The sequence below is a fragment of the Bidens hawaiensis genome, unplaced genomic scaffold (genome assembly GCF_021521415.1).
Source record: "Bidens hawaiensis isolate Kalapana, Puna unplaced genomic scaffold, B.hawaiensis_p1.1 tig00019313_1, whole genome shotgun sequence".
NCBI lineage: Eukaryota > Viridiplantae > Streptophyta > Magnoliopsida > Asterales > Asteraceae > Bidens > Bidens hawaiensis.
In genome coordinates, this window is record NW_027492924.1 from 136441 (window position 1) to 164025 (window position 27585).

At 33.1% G+C, this 27585-nt stretch overlaps 1 protein-coding gene across 1 annotated transcript; it reads right to left on the reverse strand.

Moving 5' to 3' along the window:
- Window positions 1-4814: 4814 nt before the first annotated feature.
- On the reverse strand, window positions 4815-6762 carry LOC143558003 (WRKY transcription factor 6-like). Its single transcript, XM_077046934.1, has 4 exons — window positions 6508-6762; window positions 6247-6339; window positions 5658-6074; window positions 4815-5561 (listed from the first exon to the last, which is right to left on the reverse strand). Exons 1-4 carry the CDS (start codon window positions 6760-6762, stop codon window positions 4830-4832), a joined length of 1497 nt encoding a protein of 498 aa, XP_076903049.1. The 3' UTR covers window positions 4815-4829.
- Between the last annotated feature and the right edge of the window lie 20823 nt (window positions 6763-27585).

Here is a 27585-nt window from a genome sequence, read left to right on the forward strand (position 1 = left end):
TCAAAGAGTCGCCTCCTCGGCATATAACACCGATAATTATGGGTGGTAATCTTGGCCCAAGCATTTTAAATGGGCTAATTTAGGTTGCTTTGAAAATTATATGGGTTGGCTTGGGCCAGCTATTTTAACTAAAATAGTCAAAATGGGTCAATTAGAATTCAACCTTATTATTTTCAGGCCAAAATGGGTCGACAAATTTAAAGAAATTGGTCTATGTGGGTTGGTGTCCAAAGGAAATATGGCAGGTTCGGGTCGGAGAGATTTCGGCACAAAAAGCATTTTTGGAGAATGAGTTCAGCTCAGGTTTTGGCTCGAAATGGGTTTCGAGATGACACAAGTTTTCGCTTGGGACAAGTTCGGTTTTGGTTTTGGTTTTGGTTTCGTTTTCGTCGATTTTTCGGTTTTGGCTCATTTATGGAGGTTTTTATTAACAACGACAACAGATGAAACATTTTGCCTTTTTTACCTTTTATGTTTTTTATTTATATTTTGAGATATGATTTTTTTATTGAATATTTTTATAGGTTTTTGATCTTAACAGAAAACCCCTTAAAAATTCAAAAACAAATCATAAAAAAATTATTACTCAAAATATAAATCAAAAACAAAAAATCTAAAAAACTAAAATGTTTCCGCTGTTATACTCGTTTAAAAAAACTGTTATGACATGTTCCGATCCAAACCAAAACAACCTTTTTTTTAATTGACTCATACTTACCCTAACTCAGTTTGACCCAACCCAACCCATTTGCCACCTCTACCGATAATGGTCTTCGCTTTAAAAGCCTAAGTCCGAAGCATATCCCAATCTGGTGAGTCTTATGCATGCCTCAGTCCTCTTTGTGAACTATAGAAATACATGAGACTCACGAATGCTTGAACCATCGTCATGGGATTCTTATCTACTCGACATAATGATACATGTCTAAGTTAGCCATGAACTAGACACGTTTATTATTATCAATGTGTTTTATTTGTTTGTTTTTTAAGTCATGTTAGTGGTTAGTTTATTATGTTAGTGGGATATGCATTATAGCCATGCTCTCCTAATTAGTTGCATCACCTTAAATGTTTTGCATCTTTGTATGCCTATTTAAGGGCTTTATCATTGAGTATTAAATTAAGAAGAAAATTATGAAGTAAAATGTCTTGTTCTTTCTCTTATTTCTCTGGAGCTTGATCCACTCAACGGATTAACTATCTTGGGAGATTGACCATCTCGAATTGGTTCTATCACATAATCTGCACAACATCATCAATGAAAAACAAATCATAAAAGAATATGGTTTGATCCTGTACGACTCGTATAGAAGCTATACTAGTTGCACGACTTTTTGAGGCTCTTAACAAAATGCTTCGTTTAGGATATACAAGACATTCTTTAAGAACTATATGACTCGTACCATTTTGCTCATGTATCCTACACCCCTAGGTCTAACTAAAACACTATTAAAAATAAATTTTAAGACAAAACTAACAATAATTGAGATAAGAAACCAAAATCATACATGGTGACAAAGAAAACAACCAGAAAAATATGAGAATGTGAGCTGGGGCAAGGATGCGAGTGTTCGAATTTGGAAAGGGACGGTTTTTTGCTTGGGTCGTTTATTCGAATCTGACAAGAAACTGTTTTTTGCTTTTTATTTCATTTTTTTACAAGTATTGTAATTTGACAATTTCAATCCCTAAGTAATTACTTTAATAATTACTTTCAAAAAGTTTAATAACTTAGTTGAATATTTCAAAAGGGGTAGCGGCGCAGCTTGTTGCCCGCTTGCCTTCTGTTTTGATGTAATCTAAACATTTATATAAAAAAAATTCAGAAAAAAGTAAAATTTATGGACTATATAATTTGATTTGGTGCAACTGTTAAAAAAAATTAAATAAACTAATAACAATTAATTTTTCATAAGAATAATAATTAATTTTATAAATATTGATTTTAAATAATCCAAACTATGGCCTATTGGTAAATATCAGTCCCAACTTTACACTTGCCTGCTGACCGTCCCAACTATTGATGTATTTGTTTTTAATGGGCCATGACTAACGGATGTTAACTCCGTTAGTGATTTGCTGACGTGGACCTTCTTCTCCGGCCGGAAACCTGCAACTTGCCTCCATTCTCTCTAATATCGTCACACCGTCTCCCTCCTTCTTCAAAAGACATCGGAAATTAGAAAATGAAGTAGATTTCATCTTCTTTCATGGCCAAACCCGATTTTATTTTCAAAAATTTGAAATCAATGTTACACGATTTACAAAATAAGCATAAGGCTTTTGTTAAGAAAATAAAAACGAGTCGAATGATGTGTCAATTACCTCGAATGGTGCACGATTGACGAGGGTGGACTTCGCCGGAGACAACAATGGCGGCACGTCGGTTAGGTTTCAAATGAGGGGAAAGATAGAGAGAGATGGTGTAACGATATTAGAGAGAATGGAGGCGAGTTGCAGGTTTCCGGCAAGTTTCCGGCTGGAGAAGAAGATCCACGTCAGCAAATCACTAACGGAGTTAACATCCGTTAGTCGCGGCCCGTTAAAAACAAATATATCAATAGTTGAGACGGTCAATAGGCAAGTGCAAAGTTTGGACTGATATTTACCCATAAGCCATAGTTGAGATTATTTAAAACCAATATTCCTTAATTTTAATAAAATGAGGCATTCTGCTTTTATCAATGATTCTGCATAAATTTTATTCTAAGTTGTTTTTGTTTTATATGCACATCAGTCAATATAGAGAACTAATCAAATTTATTTAGTTAATTTTATTATTCGACTAAATAATTTTTAAAACTCAAAACTTGAATTATATCATCATCATCGTACTCAGTAAATCTCACCAATAGCAAATCTATGGTAGGGTCTGAGTATGGTAAGAAGTAGACAGCCTTACCTCTACCCCGTAGGAATAGAGAGGCTGCTTCCAGTGATACCCACGGCTCGATAGTAGTTTTGCATCAAGCATTGGACATAAGTCACATAACACTCAACCATCGGGACACCAGCCGATTGGTGCATGTACCCTTTCGGCTATCAACGCCACCACATGATGGTTGATTAACCTTCCGTCACTTTTAACGTTATTTTCACGAGATTAGTAAAATAACGTCAAAATTAGTGTAATTTCACTTTTGTCCACCCGAGTGTTAACTCATATATACATTATATTTACGCACCGCAAATAGAGCGTCAAAACTTGAATTATAGCATTCCCAAAATGGCAAATTAGATATGTTATACACATCACTTACTACGTAATAAATTAAATCGATAATAACTGAGTTTCAGCTGTGTTTCCGCCGCAACGTACGTACCTCCGGCGTAACACATGGGTTTTAAGCAACGGTTCTAAATCGATAGTATATTGTAATATGTTTTTTAAATTTAAAGTTTTCAAATTATCAAAAATTTAAAATTATGTAACTTATAGAACGAGAAAAGCCGCAAGACTAATTTTTCAAATAAATAATGCAGAGTTTTAGAAGAAAAAGAAATCATCATTTTAAATAATGTAATTTAAATATTAACTAATTATGAGCTGGATTCGGAAGAAATCAATTACGTGTCAAACAAACCAACCAACAAATTTGGCCGAAGTTGTTGACTCCAACTTGAATCTTTTAAAACCTTTTCCTTTTATCTATAAAAGAGCTTGTGACCATTCGACTTCTTCAACTTGAATTTTGTTTCTTGTTGGGATTTTCAACTTGGTTTGGCAAATACATTAAATGGAAAACAGACCTTTTATATCAATCAATAATAATAAAAATAGATACGAGTTTCTAAGTCCAAATATATATTATCCTATTTAAGCGGGTTTGATGCTATCCATTACCTATTTATTTCTTTATTATAAAATTGTTTTTTAATTATAAACAATATATTTTTTTAAAAAATAAAATAAGATATTAATTTTTAGTATATTCAAATCAAATATTTGATGAGATTATTTTTTAATATAATGAGATGTTATAACCCGTTTAAGAGCTATCTGGGTTTGATGAGATCTTTACCCGTGAATTCGGGTCAAATACGTGAGATATCTTCATTTACAAATAAAGTAATCTGATGGCTTGAAAGAATGGTTGTTTTACATTTTTCGTTTTTTAATATTTATTTTTTGGATTTTAATTTTCTTTATTGTAAGAAAGTTAATAATATACTTAGGGTTTAATGATGAAAGAGTTTCATAAATAAATGATATGTAATAACCCATTTAAAAGCTATCTGGATTTGGTGACCCATAACCCGCCTGTGTTTTTTACTATAAAATTGTTTATTAATTATAAATAATATCTTTTTTTTAAATGGATATTAAATTTTAGTATATTCCTATTTTGTAGAAATTTTCATATCAAATCATTGGTAAGATTAATTTTTAATTTAATGAGATGTTATAACCCGTTTAAGAGTTATCTGGTTTTGATAAGACTCATACCTATGAATTTGGATTAAATCAATGAGAGGCCTCCATTTAAAAATCAAGAAATCTGGTGGCTCTCATAAAAATGGAGAGCGACCACGTCGTGACAAATAGAATTTTTGGGTTTTTTTTTATATATATTATAGATTATAAAAAAGTATATTTAAAAAAAACCCATTTTTAAGGTAACCTTGATGTGCAAAATCTTGAAATATACAAGTATTTGATAACTATTTTAGGCATATTTCCACGTGGAAAAGGGGAGAAAAAGTAACGTTATTACATAATAAAAAATAAAAGAGTGAATTAAAATAAAATTGCAATTGTAAGTACTCACAAAAACGAAAAAGAAGAAAAGAATTTTGATGTATGCAATCTTCAATTCCCATGAAAATTGCTAGTCGATCTTGTGATTGTTGACAATGGGGTTGGTGGCGGCCGAGGCCGCGGTATGTGATGCACCAGTGTTGCCACCACTCATGATAGAAGAGATTGCAGCCGCAAGGGCTGCGGTGAAGTTCGGGTCTGCTGTGATGGCTGCTGTAGCCGCACTAAGAGAATCGGCTAACGACCCATTGTTGTATTGAGGTGGCGCGGCTTGTGACAATTGTAGACCCGAGAATCTTGATTGGTTGTAGCGGGCGACATTGTCATCAGCCGCTACCGATTGTAGCGGCAATGCCGCCAAAAACTGGCCTTGGTTCGGCACTTGAATATGAGTAGGGCTATTGCTTCTTTGGTATTGATTCGGGTTATGGGTTAGGTCTAGAGTAACGGTTGGGAATGGAGCGGATGCGGATATCGTGGCTATGCTCGTTGAGCTCGGTAGAATGGACCGAGCTAATATGTTTTGGTTCATCAAGCTGTCGGTACTCGACACCGACCCGGAAAGTAGCATGCTCGCGGCTGCTGACGTGGTGGACGCCATCGCCAATGCGGCTGGTGGTAAGGGGTGGTTGTGGGTGCCTTCATAAGTAGTTATCAACACGGTTTGGTCATCTACGCATCTTTGAACTTGCTTTCTAACCGGGCAACCGACCGCCATCGTGCATCGGTAGTATGCCCGCGGGCACGGGTTCCCTTTCGCCATCTTTTGACCATATTTTCGCCATTGACATCCATCAGTAATCTGTCACATAGATATCAAACAACTTTTTAATATTTATTAACCAAAACTATTTTAAACTATGTAACATAAAAAAATTAATATAACGAAACTAATTACCATGGATGCTTCTGAACGAGCCCGAACCGAGACTCGAGCTTTACGCATGGCGGATTCATTCGGCTGCTCAATGATCTTTGCATCATTCAACTTTGGTACCTTGTTGGAAACCCAAGCATCCGAATCCGGGGTATTCTCACGACCGTTTCTTTTACCATTTTTCGACAATCCAATCGCGTTTGGAGTCGAACCTGATTGAGTTCTTTCTTCCGATGACGAATCATGACCTGATCCGATGAGTTGTTTCGGAGCGATTTGGGGATCATGATGTTCAACCTTCTGAGTTTGTTGCTTTTGCATTTCATTTGCCGCATGTATTTTCAAAGCCGTGTAATTATGGGTCACTTGTGAAAGCATCCCTCTTAACCTTTGATTCTCACTATTCATCTTTTCTAGCTCCAATTGTAATATTTTCAACTGAAAAATCAACCACAGATTTGTAAATTAATTCATTATAATGATTTTTATTACTGGTTTTCACTATATTAATTATAGAGTATTTAAAACAAATTAATGTTTGTATCAGATCATATTCAAAGTTTATGGAATCAAAACTTATATCAAAGAAAATAAAATTACAAATCTTTACCTTATTTTTTCCTTGTTTATCTTCACTTGATGATGAGCCTCCATCATCCACAGATGATTGATCACTGTTGGTTGTGAGTAGATGAAGACCTGTCTATATAATATTCAAAAACACATAATTAGGTCTCTAAATTATATATAATATATTTGTTTTTAAATTTTCTTATTATATTCATCTTGTTAAACAAACTCAGATATGGGATCTCATAATTTAGAAAATCATATGTATATATGCTGCCAAAATAAAGAAACAGTAGTTTACATTTACAATATCTGAATCAGTCCCATGAGAAGTCATTTCATTCTTGACAACATGAATCTGATGATGATGATGATGATCAATAATATCATTAGGCTTGCACGTGTTGAAAAAGTCAACCTCGCTGACATCATTCCGATCATCCGCCGTGGGAGACGGCGGTGAGACGGCGGAATACACAGAAGAAGTCTTGACCGGAGACAACAAATCCATCGGCTCAGAAGTGTCTAAGGTTAATCCCCATCCAGCTTTGCCCATATATATGTATGAAACCAACAATTAATAATAATATTACAGAAAGAAAGTATATGTGTGTGTATGTATAGAATAGAAGATAGGTTTAGTTTATGCAAGTGTTTGAATGGTAGATGAAGAGGGATATTTATAAATATAAAGAAATGAAAGAGAGAAGGTGAAGAAGACCATAAGTTTGACTTTTTCTTGTTATTATTAAGGTGCTGTTTGTTTTTCAGAGGTAAAATATCAGAAGACTGCGAAACCACATCTGCCAACATCTGTAGCAGAAGAGGTGGACCAAAACTCTGCAGTCTGCAACAAAAAGACTGTTTGTTTTTTAATATCTGCAAACTGCTAAAATAAGCTGAAATTTAAATAATTAAAGAAAAATAAGTAGTATAAACGATGATGGTTCGGGTGAAATATATGACTCAAAAATCTTCAAATACCATCATCTATAAATATCAAAAGAAACTAAAACTTGAAATTCATCAATGATTTAATAATCACTATAAAGAGGCTCAGACCTATCGAAACATTGGTGCAAAAGGTTCAAAGTGCCATGGCTGCAAGGGTACCTGCCATCCTGCATTTTTGCCACGCCAGGCACATATCCTGAGCTGATGTTAACTCGAACAACATTAGATCATCACAGCCACAAACCTGATTTCATATTTCAAACAACCATCCAAAAAACCCAAATCAAATGTCAATCGACATCGACAGAGGCGGCAACCGGCGTCAGAAACCGTGGATTTAAAAGCCATCACTTCCCCACACCGGAGTACAGCCACCACACCGAATCCGGTAACAATCAGAGGTCATAAACCCTAGATTTAACAACCGTAATTTCCCAACATCGGAGAGCTGCCACCACCACACGATCGCTGCCTAGGGTTCGTAAATCAAACCCGGTAACAATCGGCGATGATGGCGGCAATCGATAGAAAAACACAGCCATAAACAAAGATTATGGTGACAACAAATGAAAAGAATAAAATGAAGAGTGAAGAATTGCTGGTGGAGTCATCAGTAGCAACTTGGCTCATCACTTCTGGGAGAAGAGGTTAAAGAAGTAATAATACCAACACTTCTGGGAGAAGAGGGCGCGCAGACGTTTTTTAATGAAACGTCTTCGAAAAAACAAACACACTGCAGAGCCCAACGTCTGCGCACCCTCTTCTCAGTGCAGACAAAAGAGGTGGAGAAGTCCTTCTGAGGAAAAACAAACAGCATCTAAGTGTGTGTGGGACCCAGAAGAGAGGAAGCATTTGGCGGACCTGACGACCACGTTTACAGATCTCAAATGTTGACTTTTGACTCCTTCATTTCATCATCAGCTGGTAAACTCCATGGAAGACGCTCATGTTTTCATTTTTCTACGCTTATTATTATTATTATTATTATTATTATTATACAAGCAAAAGTATTGTGTATTTTAATTTCGTACACACCACGATAATACATAATATTATAAGCATCATGCTAATTTTAAAAAAAGAAGAGCGTTAAAAATAGTAAGCATTAAATTTAAATAGTGTTTGGATTAGATATAAATAGAAAAAAACATGTGGATTTGTGTGAAGTGAAGAAAAAGTCTGCACGGCGTCAAAATCGTAATTAAACTTAATAGACTAATTACGTTACAATAATTTGTAAGCTAGCGTGTTAATTATCACGTTAAATATTTACAACTAACGTAATAACTATTACGTTAGTTATAAATATGTAATGTAATAGTTATTACGTTAGTTATAAATATGTAATGTAATTATGATTACGCTATATAGCATAATTACGATATCTAAAAAAATGCCATAGCTTTTTTTACCCCTTTGATTCATTTGCATCGCACCGAATTTTTGATTTGCACCTAATCCGGGCCATACATAAGTATTGGTAAGGATGTTTTAGAGTTTGAAAGAAAATGAGTGTTTTTATGCATTCGCGACTGACTGAGTATGTTTTTCAGTGCATTTCATTGGTCATGATCTTAAATTATTAAATATACTATTTATAATTTGAACAAAGGAGGTTGAATACTGTTTTTAATTATTAAAGTTTCGTTCAAATTATAGAGAGAATGAATGGACTTTATGTATATTTGTATGTCATTTTCATTAGTTAGGCATCCCATAAATATCATCGAAACTTATACAGGCATTATAATCAATTCATTTGGTTGGTTTATATAAAGACACGTATTATACGAAATGCTAACTTAAGATTGTAAGAATTAGTCACTGGGGCGTACTTAATGCAAGACTAAATTTGAAGTAAAATCCCTTAACAACATAAATGACTATCTATACCTAGTGATAACCAGTGTTGATAAGATGTCAGAGAACAAAAAGAGAGGGTTTGGTGGTTACATAATCCTATTATGCATCGCATAGTAAGTAAAATATAAATACAAGTCATATTAAAGATAAACAATAACATGTTTTAAAGAAAAGACTCAAACATTGGGAAAACACTGTTATTTAAAGATTTAAACAAACTTAAAAATTTGCAATGATATCGATTACAATATTTTTTGAAAGAGTTCATCACACGTGAGCTAGTGTATAATAATATAATGCGTAAAAGAAATCAATTTGTTAGGTCTTGTTTCCTATGAATTTTGTAGCTTTCGTTTCAAAAAAGATAACAATATCATTTTGTACCAATTTTCAAACTTCTGTTAGAAGTGTCTTGTGACTTTGATGGAACTGAAACATTGTGTTCACGAAAAATCCATGTGTTTCTTAGATGCGTCAAATCATCAACAAATTCATTTCCTCATAAAAGGAAATAGCTTCTTACAAAAATGATTCTAATACTTGTTTATATTCAATAGGTTAGGTTAAACCATTCAGTGATCAAGCTAAATGTTTGTAATAAAATTTAGTTGAACCAAAAACAACGTTTAAAACACGGACTGAAATTAATAAGCTCAAACATGTCTCATTTGTTTATTTTTGTCAAAGATATGAACCTTAATCTGAACTACTGAAACGATGTAACTCAAACACAACATTCACCCACCATGTAACTCAAATACAACATGCATAACCCTTTTAGACAAACAGGGTGGGTTGTAAATTGGTTGTAACCAGATTGTAAAGACTAAACTAATACATGATATATACAAATTTACGAGTTGTAAGTATATAGTGTAATTAAGTTGGTGTGATAAGCCTATAAAATTTGTATTATGCAGTATCTTTAATCAAGTTGACAGATTAACACGTTTAATTTAATACGACTAAATATGATTTTTATATTAAATGAATTAGACATGTAAAATTAAACACAGGATATGTCTGTTAAACGGATTGGACTAAACAGTCTAAATATTTATTATTTTCGTTTTCTTTTAAGTATATTTAATAATATATCAAAATAAATAATGAGAAAGAAAGAAAAGTATCAAAGTATGTTGAAGACTAAACCATACTTTTAGACGGTTGTTTTACTTCAGTCCCTTGAATGGAAATCCAATAATGCGACCTTTATATAAGGCAGGCAAGCTATTTTCTTTCTTAATTGGTCTTAACGTTTAGTATCCGGTTTCTAGTTGTGGTCTAAAAAAAGAGAACCAACTTTAATTAGACTTTACTCTATCCGGGCCGAGAAAGCATCAAGTCGTTCTAAAATTAGTAATAATACAAGCCAAACCAATTTGACTCGAAATTTCCCAGGAGCCAATGGCGATCAAGTTCTAAATAAACGAGCTATCTTCAAAACGCCACTCTAGCATGTATACGACTATACGAGCCATCAAGCTTGAGTTTATAACAAGTTAATTTATACGAGTTGGCAAACAAGTTGCGACACAAACTATTTAAACACATTTACCTTGTATACTATGTCATGTTAAGGATGTATTGGTTTGGACATACATTTTACACAAAATTGCATTGGTCGTAAACAAAATGATTGTATGAGTTAAGTGAATGATCTTATTGTAACGTTCGTTGTGCGCTCTTTAAGCGAATACAACTTGATCTATAACATGCTAAAATAGTAAAATTATTTAACTAGTTCTTTCTTGAAATTTTGTTTCTTTGTTCCATAGAAGTCATGATATAGTTGAATTGAAATTTTGTGTTATCAAATATACAAATACACACATATATATATATATATATATTGGAGATGGTTCAGGAGAGAAATAAGATTATTGTGAGAAATGTGAGAAATAAATATAGGTCACTAGTGTTATTTTATATTTTAAATGCTTAAAGATAAATGAAGAAAGTATTAATGCATGTCCTCTTTTCAATTAATATAACTAATAAATATATTAGTTATCTATTCAATTAATATAACCAATCAAATTATTATAATTGAAAAATAATAAGAATTCATTTATTTTTATAACTTATTATTTCTCTCTTGAATTTCTATTCTATACAAGTACAATTTATTCATATATTAAAAAAATTTTCTATCCAAAACAAATTTCTTCCAACTTAATATATTAATATCCATTAACACGTAGTTACATTATGATGAATAGTACAAAAAACTATCTTACACTTGTTTGCATTAAATATCAACAAAAAAGTACACAACCTACACAAAAACATATAACATGCACTTGTTCTAATAATAAGAAAACATATAACTCCACACACGAAAAACATATAACCGACACACAAAATTCAGCATTAATAAACTACGCACGCACACGAAAACGTATAACCTACACACAAAAAACATATAACCTACACTCGAAAATTTTATACTACACAAATACAATATATTCATATATTAAATTTTTTTTTATCCAAAACCAATTTCTTCCAACTCAATATATCAATATCAATCAATATGTAGGTACATTGTGATGAATAATACAAAAAACTATCTTGCATATGTTACTATGTTAACATTAAATGTTAATAAAAAATATAAAACCTAAACAAAAACATATAACATACACTTGTTCTAAGAATAAAAAAAACATATTACTTACACACGAAAATCATATAACCTACACACGTATAGGATATGTGTATCCATAATTAAAGAGTGATTCATTATGATTATATTAGTTGTATTAATTTGAATAGAGAGAATGCATTTATTGTTGCATTTATATTTTTTTTCATTTATTTTTAGACATTTAAAACCTAATATAAAACTAGTGGTCCATGTTCATTTATCATATTTCTCACAGAAATTTCATTTCTCTTATGAACTTAAACATATATATATATATATATAGGATTATGTTTGAATAAAAACTCACTTGAGTTGTGAAAACTCTAGAAACTCATTCTCAATCACATGTTTTTAATTAAAGATTAAAACTTGTGGTCCACAGTTAAAGTTAATAAAAAAATGTAAAAGTTAATTTACATTTTCTCTCTCATGAAAATATATATAAAAATTAGTAAAAAAATAGCAAAACATTTTTTTTATGTTTTCGATGTTTTGTATTAAATGTAACAATATATATTACATGTAACAAAAAAAACGATGTTACATATGGTTTTCACGGGTTTTCACAATTCAATTGAGTTTTCGGTCTATGCTTCCTCTATATATATATATGTATATATGTATGTATATGTATGTATGTGAGTGCAGTTTAGATGAAAATGGCTTTCGACCGTAATTATCACCTGGTTATTATTTATTAATAACAGGTTATTTAATCATATATCTATGACTAATGTAGATGTCTCTCTTTTGTTTTTTATTCAACCCACATGTAATCAAAATTCAATACCTCTAGCTAGCCATGTATTTCTCCATCCCTTCGTTATCGAATCCAGTTCGGAATTCACATTTGTTTACATGTAGGCAACTAAAGCTTCAAAAAGACTTAAATAATATGTGAAGAGTCTGGTGGTCTTCTAAAGTGCGCTATAATATGAAGAGTGATGGTCATTCTGAACCGCGCTATAATGTGAAGAATATGTTCATTTTTTTCACTATTCAAATAATACAAGCCAAGTATTTGGTTTTAATCGGGTACTAAATCAATATTTTAATATTTTGTTCAAAAAGAAGCATTTGTTAAGTCCAAATTTAACACTTACTAAGGAATTTTTATTGCAGTATGGAAAAAAATTTCTATTAAAAAAAGACCTATAGGGAATTAAGGATGCTAATTATGCTAAATATCGTTAACAACCACAATCTAATCTATTGTTTTGCTTTTGGTGTCATTTAGTGCATCTCCTTACCCTTTTTGGCATTAACAAATATGCTAATTGAAATTCTCAAGAGGATCAGAAAAGCAAATGAGGTGGGATATATGGTCTTTTTTTCATTAGAAATTTACAAAGCTAGATAGACGCTCACTCGGATATTGCTCGTTTGGGTCCGGTTTGTAAACAAGCCAAACAAGAGCAAAGGAACGCTTAGTTCGATTTAGTTCGGTTGGATCAAATTATTTTTTAATTTTATATTATATATATTATACATTTTTGTAAAACCACTTTGTGATTTCCGTCACTAGATGGAGATTGTGGGAAATGAGATCCTACATCTTAAAATACCATATTTATTAGCTACAAATGGGACGTCACTATTTAGCTAGCTACAAATTTTTATATATAAATATTTGCTACGGAAATGTCTGCTATGGATTTTTAGCTACGAAAATACTTGCTACAAATGTTTTGCTACATAAATGTTTGCTGCTAATTTTGCTATGATTTGCCTACGGTTTAAAACCATTACGTTATGGTGTTGCTAAATATGTTTTTGCTAATCTAGCTACGGATATTAAAGGGTATTCATTACGGATTTTATAAGGTTTTTGCTACACATCTAGCTATCAGTTTTGTCCAAAATTTTTCATAAATTCTTTATTTACTTTATTTTCTGCCTATGCCCTATGAACATTAAATCCAAATCTTAATAAATATATTCAAATCACACCAAAATAAGTATTCAAATCTAATCTAACTACATATTAAAGCAACAACATGATTTTTCCACATGGAATCATTCTAGGGCTTCCACATAGGATGAGCAGTTTCCTATTTTTATTTTGTAAAATTTTGAAAAATAAATTATTGTGTGATACAAGTCTCGAACCCAAGACCTCGTATTTCAAATTAAAGATGCTTACCAACTCCACTTAAGTAGTTATTGTGTTGAATTTCTTGACTTCTAAATGATATATTGTTAATTCACTTATAATTAATGTATTATATATAACAATTTTTTATTTTTGTTATATTTTTCACCCGTGTAAAACACGGGCTCTAACCTAGTTAATTAATAGAACAAAAACAACCTAACGCACACAAATTTAACACAATAAAGATTGAAATTATACAAAAGAAACACATCATGTGTATTTGATAGTTAATAAATTAAATAAAAACAAATAAAATTATGATTTGTGCTCATGTGCTATACGGGCGGGGCATAATACATGTCTAATTCTTAAATTGAGTTATATATGCTCTCGTACATTTCCGGCGGGATTTTTTGTGCCCTTCTGACAGTTGACTGTTCGACGGCAAGGGTATTTTAGTAAATAAATAAATGATATAATAATAATAAATGCATATGGGTCCACCCAACCTACACTTCTTCATCTTCAGCCGGTCTCCAAAACACTCCCTCAACCCTCAATAGAAAACCCAAAACCCTTCGCCAGAAAATGCTTCCATCTCTTTGGTGACCTCCAAACCCTCCATCCTCTCTAATCACCACCACCTGCACTTCACCCACCACCTAACCAACCCCCACCCCCCCCCCCGCGCCTCCCGCCCAACTATTTGACTACAAATCCAAACTCAATACCTAATTCAATAAATCCAAAATCCTTAAAATTGCCATTGTGGGGTTCGGTAATTTCGGCCAATTCTTAGCTAAAACCTTTGTCATACATGGTCACACTGTTCTTGCCCAGCCACTCTCGAAGCCGTCCGATTACTCGTTTTACCGGCGACTTATTCGTTTTTCGGACAACTAGTTCGTTTCCAGCAAGGGTTGACGAAAACAAACAAGAATAATTCAAAACTACTTCCTAACAAAATGGGAAACAACGTTAAAGGAAACATGGGAAACAAACATGATTTCCATTATTTTAGCACACCATAACATATGGTAATTGATATAATGCTAAATATACATGTTTTCCCCTGTAGAGTTTATATAATATTTTATTAGTTTTCGTTTAGAATTTGTATAATACTAACTTATTTGTGTCGTGTAGGTTTCGGGACTAAAAAGAGGTTAAAAAGAGCAAGAAACGGTGCTTAACGAGTTAAAGCCAAGAACTGGGACGAACCAGGATTTAACCGGACCGGACCAGCACACGAACCGAGGAATATAAGCAGGACACGTCATGTAGCCTAAGTGAAAGACTTAGTCGCGCGACGCGGCGTTTTCACAGTGCATGTTTTATGTTTGTTCTTTGCGCGACGTCCCATGTTCAGCTCATATATGCTCCTCGCGCGACGCGAGGAGCTTGTTTTCCAAAAGTTTGGTCGTCTGATGGGTTTTGATCATCTAATCTTCTATATAAACATCGCTATAATAACCCTAAATATAGCACACGTTTACCGGTCGATTTTGGAGAGTCTTAGAGCCTAGGATTGCAAGTATTGAAGGTTTTGAAGGCTAGGAATCACAGGGTGAAGTCCTTATCGATCGGGATCGAAGACCACGGATTTTATCACCCTAATTCTTTCGTTTTCTGTTTTTCTTATGATGTTCACCATGAATTCTTTTCTTGTTTTATTTGGTTCAGTTATGCTAGGTTAAACTCTTTAGACCACCTAGGTTTATGATGAACTTGTGATGACATTTGATTTTAGTTTGGATTTTGCTTTTTTTTATGTCTTTATGATTAAGTAAGAGGCCTATTGTTATTCATTCGATGCATATGTGTGCTTATGATTGTTTCATAGAGTTTCATTGTTTCATAGAGTCTTTGGTGATTGTTTCATATAATAGGATTCTGTTAAGTCATTGATATAACGTTAAATATATATAATTTCCATGTATATTTTATTTAATATTTTATTAGTTTTTGTTCGGTTTTATGTAAGATTTGTATACTACTAACATATTTGTATATTGTAGGTTCCGGGACTTGATCGTAACTAAAAAGGGCGAAAAACAAGCTAAAACAAGCCAAAACGGAGAATCGGAGTATCAGGAAACGAACCGGAACGCATCAGAATCGAACCGGACCGGGCCAGTCAGCCCTTTTCTCCATAGACACGCCATGCCACCCGACCCACAGGGGCATGTGGTGGCCGCGTGGCACGAGGACCCCATATTTCCAAAACTTTCTACGAATTTTCAGTTTTTGGGCCTTGAAAACCTATAAAACACCCCTAAGCATACCCTGAAAGAGCCAGACGAATTTCGAGATTACCCGGGCTTAGGATTGTTATTTAGCGGGTTTGAAGGCTAGGAATCATCCGGTGAAGTGCTTATTATTTGAAGACGAAGATCATGGGTTTTATCATTTATTTTTTTCTGTTTTCGTTTATTTTCACCGTGATTTTTTGAACATGATTTTGTTTGAATTTGAAATGATTGGCTAAACGTTATAAATTATCTAGGTGTGATGAACCTTTGTTGACGTTTGATATTGACTTGGAAATTATTTAACGTTATGGTTTTATGAACTAGTAAAAGATTTATTATATTGAGTTGATACATATGGATACTTAGGATTGTTTGATAAGTTTTATTATTCCATAGTTGCCTTGGTTATTATTTGTCATGCGACAGATTGCTATTAGGTCATCTACTTTGTGTTTTTGACTATTTTATGATTGATTTGCAATAAGATCATAAGAATAATATTATCAAATAAACTTAAGTGTACCGCTAACCTAAATAGTTGTAAGGTGCTAGGTTATTGATAGGTATTTGTTGATCAAGATTGCTAGATTTAGTTCTTCGTAAGGAGTCCGTCTATGTTTGATTGGTTAATTTTGTCTATCGAGTCCATTAAATATATTAAATTTCCTTTGATTTCTGAGCTGTAAGGTAGGATTTCGTTTAAATGAACTAGTTCATAATTAATTAGGTGACCTTAGGAAACTTAATTTTTAAAACTGGTGTGCGTTAAAACTTATTAGAAACCCATAGGTGTCTTCTTGAGAAGGGTCAGGGGTCCTGTTCGGGTTTTCTTCTAAGCGTCTATATTACGTCCCAGTTCCGTAACTATATATTTTCCCGATTAATTGACAACTGAAACTTAGGGGATTCTAGCCTAGGTAGTTTTTCATTATTATTTGATTAAAATCAACAAACTTGTCTTTCGTTTAATTTACTCGTTTTTATTAATTAGTTTTTAATAATAGTTTAAAATTAGTATTTTAATAAAAACCCCCTTTAAACAAATATAAACAAATAAGTTGTGTCTGTAGTTGACTCTAATTAGCTAGTTTACGAAATTTAAAGAGTCTCATGGGTTCGATATCCGGACTTACTTAGCTGTACTAGAGTCGACCGGTTCGCTTGCGTTAGTAGTTTTAGTTAAGTTAAGAGTCTAGAAATATTACTTAGTGTCTTGATTAGCGTAATTTAGTTAATAATTTTAGCACATCAGTCATCTACTATGTGTTTTTGACTAGTTTGTGGTTAATATGTATTAAAACCATAGAAACAATAATAATTAATCAAGTAGACTTAAGTGTGCTGCTACTCTGAATAGCTCTAAGGTGGTAGATTATGTGATAGATCTTGATTGATAAATCGCTAGATTTAGTTCTCTGTCGGAGTCCGTCTAGGTTTGGTTTATTTGCCTTGTCTATCTAATCGAGTGAATTCTTTAAACTACCTTTGATTTCTGCGTTTTAATAAGAAAGTCTAATTAAACATGTATTTTTAATAACTTATTAGGGTTCCATAGGTGTCTTCTTGAGAAGGGTCGAGAGCCCTGTTCGGTTTCCCATTAAGTGAATACTTTAAGATCCTGGTTCCATAATATAGCATTTTCCAACTATTTGATAATTAACACATTAGGGATTCTTTCCAGGTGGTTACTTGTCATTATCTGAATTAAATCCGAGTCTAAAGTTAAGTCGTGTCTAGTTTTATTAAATATTTTTAATTAGTTTAGTTTTTTCTTTTTAGTAACCCCTCACCCTCTAAAATAATATAACATAAATAGTCATGTCAGTTAGTTGCGTCTAGTTAGCTAGTTAGCTAATTTAAAGGGTCACGTGGGTTTGATATTCGGACTGGCTTAGTTGTATTAGAGTCGACCAGTACACTTGTCGTTTGGTAATTTTAGTTAAGTTAAGAGTCTAAAAATTTAACTTAGTGTCTAGATTAGCGTAATTTTAGTTAATAAATTTATAATTACTTTTAGCACATCAATAATTTAAAAGAAAATAAACGTTGACACATTCCAACTATGTTTTACCGGTTGAAGCTTGTAATCTAAGGATTTGGTGGGTTTTAAATGTTTACAAATTTTGATCAAACGTAGAAAGCAGAAACATGTTGTATGCTTGTTTTAGAGAGAAAATAAGGTGGAAGAGATGACGATGGTGGTGGTGCTCAGGGTGACGGTTTCAGTGGTGGTGCTCGGGGGTGACAATGGTGGTGCTCGGGTGACGGTAATGGTGCTCAGGGAAGATGAAGTGATGAAAGTGGTGTTTGTAATTTGGGGAAGTAAGTAAACTCTAATTGGAAATTGGGGAAATGAAGTGATGAAAATGGTAATATATGTTTCCTATTCTGTAACTACACCAAATACCAGCTCAGTTCACATGGTAGGCTTTGTGAGTTGATAAACCTGCGGTCTAGGGTTTGAATCTCATCCTTTACATTATTTTGGGAGATTATTTTTAGTGAAAATAATGATTTGTGCCCCTATATTATTGAAGGTCAACGAGTCAACAGAAGGTTTAGAGGGTAATAAGGTCATTTTAGCACTTTTTGGATGGGTCAACGCATAGTCAAGTGATGGAAGGGCACAAAAAAGCCCGTCGAAAAAGTACGAGGGCATATATCACTCAATTTAAGAATCGGACATGCATTATGCCTCGTCCATATAGCATAGGGGCACTGACAGTCGGGTATTTTGTATATATTACTTCATATGAGTTTTTGCATTTCAGGTCATTGATCGTTAAAGATGCTAAACTAGAGACTTGTACGAGCAAGGAATGAAGACCTGGGATGACCAGCACGCAAAACGATGAAGAAAATAAAAGTCTGTTGATGCGGAGACTCATCGCATACGTGACGGGGTGAAATGAAGGCCATCGCGTAACGTGATGGAATTAAAGATTAAAATAAGTTTACCGTGGTCCATCGTGATACGCGATGAACATATGAAAACCCTATCGCGGCACGCGATGGGTTGCAGAATCGGGAAAGTTAGGGTTTTGTAACACCCTGGCTAAATCGGAAACGCCTGAGTGTGACGTACAGATTGCTCAAACACACGTTACACTATTAGGTGACCATAATAACATTATTTCATTTAAATCTTCATGTAACACAAGTTTATCAAATAAGACAAGTTGTAGACAAATAAATAAACGAAATGATAAGTTGTTCTTTGAATATCCTATAAGCATGCTATGTATCTTATAACCTTCATCCTCGTATCTCTACACCTGTAGCATATGTATAAAATAAAGTCGGCTATGAACATAGCCGGTGAGATTACCACAATTTGATATATATGTAAAAATCATTCAATTCCATGAAACTTGTGAAATGAGTACATAAGGGTTCTTTACACTCGATGCAATGGACCTGAGTGTAAAGAACAAATGAAGGTCCTTTCCAGTTGGGGCTACCAACGTACTCGAATATGAGGCCCTCTTTCCACTCAATACAAATGGACCTGAGTGCAAGGGGGGAGGGTATGATCATACTTATTGAGGCAACCACTTGAAATCCACGTATATAACAAACAAGCAAGTAAGCACACAAGTCCATGATATGAATTGTAGTTTGTAAGCAAAGTTGTAATTATTGAGGTTTGATAGGATACATATACTACCCCCAAAATATGAAAACGTTTAAAGAGGGGGTGTGAGAAAACTCAACTTGAAATTGAAGATAAACATTGCAATGAAAACCGAAAGCATGATGACGAAACTGAAGCGATTGAATCTCACGAACTATAAATAATAACGAAGATACAAAATCAAGGACTAGCTACCGGGATCAATAAAGTTAGAGCAATTTGGTTTTAGGGTTAAAGCAATATTTTATTACTTTATAGCATTATAATATTATTTTAAGTTTTAATGGAATTTTATTGATTTATATTATTTAAATATTATAACTAATGTTATTAAAAGACTTATGGGATATACAAGGCACAAATTTTATCTCGCAAAAAAAATAATTTTGTTATTGGATTAAACTAACGAATTATATCTAATGAATTATAGTTAACGAATTAAAACAAATGAATTAAAGTTAATGGACGAATCTTAATCACGAGAGTAATACTAAGTTGTATATTATATTGTTTACGGAAATATGATGTTAACGATATATTTTATTTTGAAAACAAAAGTTTTAACGAATTATAACATTTAACAAACAATAAATACATAAATGTTTTACGAGTTTAAACGAAACTTGACGGGTTTGAAAGATTAGTTGTTAGGTGAAAAGGATAAAATTAATTTACTTAACTTAAAAAGATTTTTATTGGATTTAATGATTTAATAATATGTTTATTTTGATTTATTAATTAAGAAAGAGGTTAAAAAACATACAAAGATTATGCAACGACCTGGGTTCGAACACGAGTCTAACAAATATTGGACCTGCGACTTAACCAGCTGCTCTAGCTGGCTTGCTGTAGTGGAAACAGAAAAGAAAAATATATAGCTTAGTTATCTGGATCATCTTCTTCAACATAAACCCTAACCTTTGATTCTATTAATTCATTCCGCGTTTGATGAAATTAGTTTAGGGGTTTGTTTTATATGTTAATCTCGAATGAAAACCATATAAGTATTACCTCTAGAGTTGCAGGAAATAAAGAGAATGAGGACGGTCGGAGTTTGATCGGAATACTCTGGGTTACTGTTTCTAAGAGTACTTTGCTGTTAATTTGTGTTTGGTGTGGGTTTAAGCTTATGAGATTGGTCTATTTATACTACCAATTGAGTCAATTACAAGTTAATGTTGATGATTTGATCGCGGCGTAATACCCGGAGATAGTTATGAATTTCCCAGAGATTACTAGGCGTTATGATGTAATTAATATATCAATTACAAGTTAAAGTTGATGGTTATGGTCATTGATATAACTGCTTCTAAGAGTACTTTGTTGTTAATTTGTGTTAAAGTTGACGGAGAATGAGGATGGCCGGAGTTTGATCGGAATACTCTGGGTTATTGCTTCTAAGAGTACTTTGCTGTTAATTTGTGTTTGGTGTGGGTTTAAGCTTATGAGATTGGTCTATTTATGCTACCAATGGAGTCAATTACAAGTTAATGTTGATGATTTGATCGCGGTGTAACACCCGGTGATGGTTATGAATTTCCCGGAGATTACGAGGCGTTATGATGTAATTAATATGTCAATTACGAGTTAAAGTTGACGGTTATGGTCGTTGATATAAACAAAATGGTTAAACGGCAAGTGACGGGGCTTTTTGGACTTCACCGAAGACGAATTCTGGTGGCCGGAATCGTTGACTGGAAAAACGGGGTACAAGGGGGCTAGGGCTGGGTTAATTATAATATTTTAAAATGTTACACAATCAGTCCCTGAAGTTTAAGATTACTTTAAAACATATATTAATCTATAACTACATAATGATCCTTGAACTTTTGAATGTCTTAAATCTTGTTAATGATATATATATTTTTGGATTGTTTACATGTTATGCCCGAATAATGCAACTCGTATAAATAGAAACTTTGAGTCCCGTAGATTCGTTGTTTGAACAAAATAAACAAAAAAATGAACGAACGATGAACATAAATTCGCGTGTATATTAACGATGAATGTTAAACACGAATAAAAATTAAACGACGAAACGGGTTGGTTTAACAGATACGAGTACAAAATTTCAAATTTAAATAAACGTTAATGAATACCACATGAAACGAAACTTGAGAATATCGTAATACATGTATATATATATATATATATATATATATATATATATATAAACAAAACCGAAAATTCAAAATGGTGGGTTGGATTTTTGGGTTTGAAAATCAACGAATGTTATAGGTTTGAAGTTATATTATGTTTTGACGACCCTATTCTCAACTATCACGTTCCAAAGCAGTTCCAAAGCCTATCAAGACCATTTCCATCCCTCTAAAGCATCTAAAGATCATCCACATGGCCTACATTATCAGAATTGAAGATCTTTCTATGTCGAGGCGCGGCTAATCCTCTCGAATCATACCCGAGATGTAGAGTATTGTGTTTTATAGTTTTTCTCATTTGATAAGAACGAATGATTTGTAATAATTTTTTATTAATCTATGAGTATTGATGTCTAATATTACTATGCATTCAGTCGATTTAGGGTTATTTCGACCAGAACGATTTATTTGTCAGTTGTTATGATAATTGATTATAGGGTTGTTTTGACTAGTTTGAATATGATGAAGCATACAATTGCCCTTAGTTGAGTCACACTGGCAAGGCTTGTTTGTAACCAGTGTCGTGTATTAGCGATTATTGATGCCTGAGGTTTAACTGGTTAGTCAATCTGATTTGGTCATTGATGATTAACGTGTTAAGTGAATTTGAGATTACTGCTTATTTATTTGCTTGAACCCCGAGTGTGATTTGTCTTTGTTTATTGATTGAACTTTGCTCAGTTTACTTGCTATTAAATCTATCTTTTGCTAGTGTGATCAGCGCTCATACTGTTTACTTCATAATTTGAATTTGAGAAATTGATTATGCATTAAATTGACCACATACTCCTGGTAGATACGATATCTGACTTACCCTATCTGCTTAAGTTAATTAGGTTTTTCGTGACTCGAACGACGGTCATCAGACACAAATCATAATTTTCTATTAATATTTCTAGTAGTTTTCATAGTTTCGTTTTCTATAGGTTTCCTACCAGGGAAAAAGAAATTTGGGTTCCTAAATTGACTGAAGACGAGTTTATTTAAATTCAAAATTGACGTCGCAAAATCTTTATTTCTAACAAAGACATAATTGAATATTATTATATACAAATTTAATTTCCTAATATTAAAGACTAACTATAATGTTGAAATAAGTTGCACATTTCTAATTTCCCCCAAGAATGGACTAAATTTGTGAGGTCACATAAAGTCGTCAAAAAATACAAAAAAACCTTCTTTATTTATTTTATTGTTTCTGGTAACGACTTTAGATACTTCGTATATTTTTGAACTTCGAATAAATTAATTTCTATTTTCAAGACCGTTTCCGAGGATTTAAATACCTCAGTCTAGCCGAAATAAAAAGGTCCGTGAGCCTTAACGAATAACAAAATATATAAGCTAATTTTTATAAACGACGATTAATATTATAAAAATAAATATAAAAAATATATAATAGGAAAATTGGAAATAAATAATCTCACCTTTTGTGTATTGGCTGATAATAATCTCATATTTAAAAATTACTAGCAATGGTCCCACATTTTAACTATTTTTGTCTCACTGGTCCTCCGTTAAAAAATACTTAACGTCGTTATGTTTTTCCTAGTTTCAAACCGATGTTTTAGGGCTTTTGATCGGAAGAATGATACGAGCCGATCGATGTAAAACTTATCTCAAAATGGTGATCCAAACGATGAAACAATATTTCAATTCGGGCGCTTGAATTTCCAATTAACAAAAATCAAGCCATTTGAATCACCGTTTTGAAATAAGTTTTACATCAGTTGACTCATATCGTTCTTCCGATCAAAAGCCCTAAAACATCGGTTTGAAACTAGGGAAAAAACATAACGACGTTAAGTATTTTTTTTAACGGAGGATCAGTGAGACAAAAATAGTTAAAAGGTGGGACCATTGCTAGTGATTTTTAAAGGTGAGATTATTATCGACCAATACACAAAATGTGGGATTATTTATTTCCAATTTTCCTATATAATATGAATGTAATACCAAAATTTTCGAATCCCTAAAACTTAATGCTTATACGAGTTATTAATACAAAGTTGATTAAAATTAATATAGTTATTTTAATATAAACTTAATTTTTTAAAATTGTTTAAGGATTTTAAATGGTATGTTGAAATAAAAGTTAAGGGTGAGGTATAACTAAATCAAAACTAAAAGGGATGAGTATGTAAATAATAGATTTAATTATTAAATAAAGAGCATGTTATATTTTGTCATTACTTGAAAGTTGAAACTTGATTTTGTTGTCATCTTCTTCACCAAGAGTATTTTCTGGCAAAATTATCCGGTTAATCTATTTTTCCGTGACTTTTAAACACCAAAATTAACGACAGATTCGACCAATTGACGACGTCGTTTGACTTAGAAACTTTTATATATCAAACATATATATGCATAAAATGTTTGGCCCCCCGAAACTTACATGCGCCGACCGGGGGTGCGGCTCGCACACCCCCCGGCCCGACCCTGTCTATTTTAACATCACTATGTTTCATTATTATTATTTTTTCGCATCAAATACGAGTATGCATCAAATATGAGTATTTAAAATGGGATGTTATATACAAACACAACCCCCCATATGTCTGTACATGCCTATACAACTCGTATAGACATGTACAAGTCGTATAGATCACACATGACTGACAAGTGTATGGAGGGAACAATGAGACAACTTTTTACAGCAATATGCAACTCGTATAGGCATATACGACTCGTATAGACCCTAATCTCTTGTATAGTTTTTCGTGGCCCTATATGTCTTGTATAGGCCCTATACGCTTCGTATAGTTATTCGTGGATGAACAATATGATTCGTATAGGTCTTATATGACTCGTATAGCTTTGCGTGGGTAAACTATATGCCTCGTAATGCCTATACGCCTCGTATATGCCATAATATCTCATTCTTGTTCAAGATTTTTCAAATTTTTCGCGTTCACTCATACACACGCTATACGACTCGTATAGGTTTTTGTCAACGTCATTTAGCACCATCATCAATTGACTTGCTTTAACCATCATTTCCATCATCAATTGACTTGTTTTTTACCATCATTTTCATCATCAAACGACTTGTTTTTAACCAACCTCTCCATTATCAAACCACTATACTTTTTACAACTTTTAATTAATTAGAAAAAAATTAAAAAAACAAAAAATAATTGTGTCTATACGAGCAATATAGGCCTATACGAGGCACAAGAAACAAAAACTAAAATATGTCGACACAAACTGACACAATTTAAGGCCTATACGACTTGTATAGGGCCTATGCTGGTGTCTAGATGACCAAGGTAGTGTCTAGATAATCTGGGTCTTTTCTCGGATTTTTTTATTTGTTATCTATTTTTGATCTTGTGATGAAAATTGTTCTCCCACTAGTCAATACAATTTATTTTGTTTTTTAAAGAATAAGGTTTCTTGTGTTATATTTATTCCCATGTAGTAGTAGATTAGTAGTGAGTTAAACATATTTAAAATGTTTGAGTACTTTCGTAAAGAAGAAATATAATCTAAAGTACTAATTTCATTATTTTATTGACTTAATATGACCTATTTTGCTTTCTAATTTCCTAACAAAACAAATTTTTGGTTAAAATCCAAAGATATAAATTCAATAATGGTGTCAAAACTGAAGTACAAAATGTCAACAATTTTGAAACCACGAAGCAAATACACCAAAAACCAATTCAAGATTGAAGGAGAGTTGACTGAGATTTATGTTGACCATAAACCAAAAACCATGTGGATTACTTGAATATGAGAGAAAAACAAGGCATATTTGGTAGATTGGCTGCCATTGGACCACTAAATTCATTATTCAACCAATCACAATAAATACTTAAAAAAAATTTCTCTCGTAAAAAAAATATATGTATATATAAAGTAACTTTTTGATGGTTCGTTAGGTATGAAGGAATGAAAGACGGAATGAAATGACCCATTGTGACGGAAGAAAATAAGTGTGTTTGATTGATCAAATGAATGAAATGATCTATTACTTAGTTCATTCCATTCCCTCTAAAATACTCAAATTTCATTTCATCGACTCACCATGTTTTTTTTATTACATTATTCTTTTACCCTACATCAACTCCACCACCCTCCCATCACCACCACCCACCACCATCAACACCCACCAACCGCCGCCGCCACCCACTACCACCACCAACCACCATCATTGCCGGCCACCGCCGTCGTTACCGCAACCACCACCCACCGCCACCAATCATCGCCATCAGTGCTACCGCCCACCACCGCCAACAACCATCGCCCCCATCTCTCACCACCACTGCACGCCGCCACCATCTCTCTCCCCCCTCCCCCACCATCATCAATCGTCGCCACTGCCCACTGTCGCTACCGCCACCAACCACCACCACAACTTGCCACCTCCACTGTTACCCCCACTACCCACCTCAAACCACCATTATCTCTCATCGCCCACCACCACCCGCCATCGCCAACCACCATCACCGCCCACTACTGCCAATGCCACACCCAACACCTACTTCCCTCCACCACCGCCACTAACTATCATTTTAATTTTAGATTTCCTTTTTCTCTTGCCTACCAAACAATACAAAGTAATGATTCGTTTCATTCCCATGTGATTACCAAACATCTCATTGGAATGGTAATAAATCATTTTATTCCTTTGTCCATTCTATTATCACATTTATTTCATTGTTTCGTCCATTTCATTACCTCATACCAAACAGACCCTTAGAGTTATCATCACTAATGTTTCATGCGGGCCATGTTACAAGTCTACTGGTTAGACGGGTTTTAAAATTAAATTGAGTTATGCTATAAATTGCATAATAAAATAATAATATATAACTAATTTGTAATAAAATATGAAACTAATTCATATTTTTGGTATAAATCCGAAACGTTAACAAAATACGGTATTTGTAGTAAACAAAATATAAAAATTGAAGTAGAAAGAAGATTTTTTTTAAAAAAGAAAAAGATATCAATAAACTTCAATAAGCGGATCGAACCGTCGGCCCTATATGTAACTAATCTGTCCAAACAAAGACGATTTAGAATAACTCAACCGGCTCACCTGTGTGGGCAGTTCATAGTCCGGCACGCTAGTCCGGTTCAATTTTAAAATTATTAGTCATCTCACAGTTTTATGTTTAATTATAAATATGCATGTTATATACCAACTTATTTTTCTCAATTATTTCATATTGTAATTGTAGTTTTTCCATTATTTCATATTGGACGGATATTCGGGAGGCGACACTGATATCCATTTGATTACCAAACTCATTACCCCCATTAAAAGTGAATACATTAATTAATATATTATATAGTTGTTGCCATGTTGGGATCGAAGTGTTTTGTGAATTGATAATCGAAACAAAACAATTAAATCATAAGTAAATTCAAACACAAACACTATCAAAGTCAAGATGAAATCATATTTAATTACTTTACGCTTAAATTTATTACACAATGCAAAAGAGAAACTCTCCCTAAAATGAATACCTCTCTCATTAACTATGTGTAAAATTACGATGAACAATTATGATTGCAATGTTGATGGAGAGTACAACATAAACACACACATAGATATATAGAGACGTTTCCTGTTATCATCATGATAATGACCTCTAACGCTCTAACACAATTGTGATAGTGACATCTTCAATTGTTAGAGTAAATTACCGAATAAGATCACTTAATCAATTGATAATTGAAATGCTTATGTGCAAAGAATCAACTGATAAATGTACCTGTTGCTTGCATGTCAATAGTTCTGCTTTAAGTTCTTGAAACTTC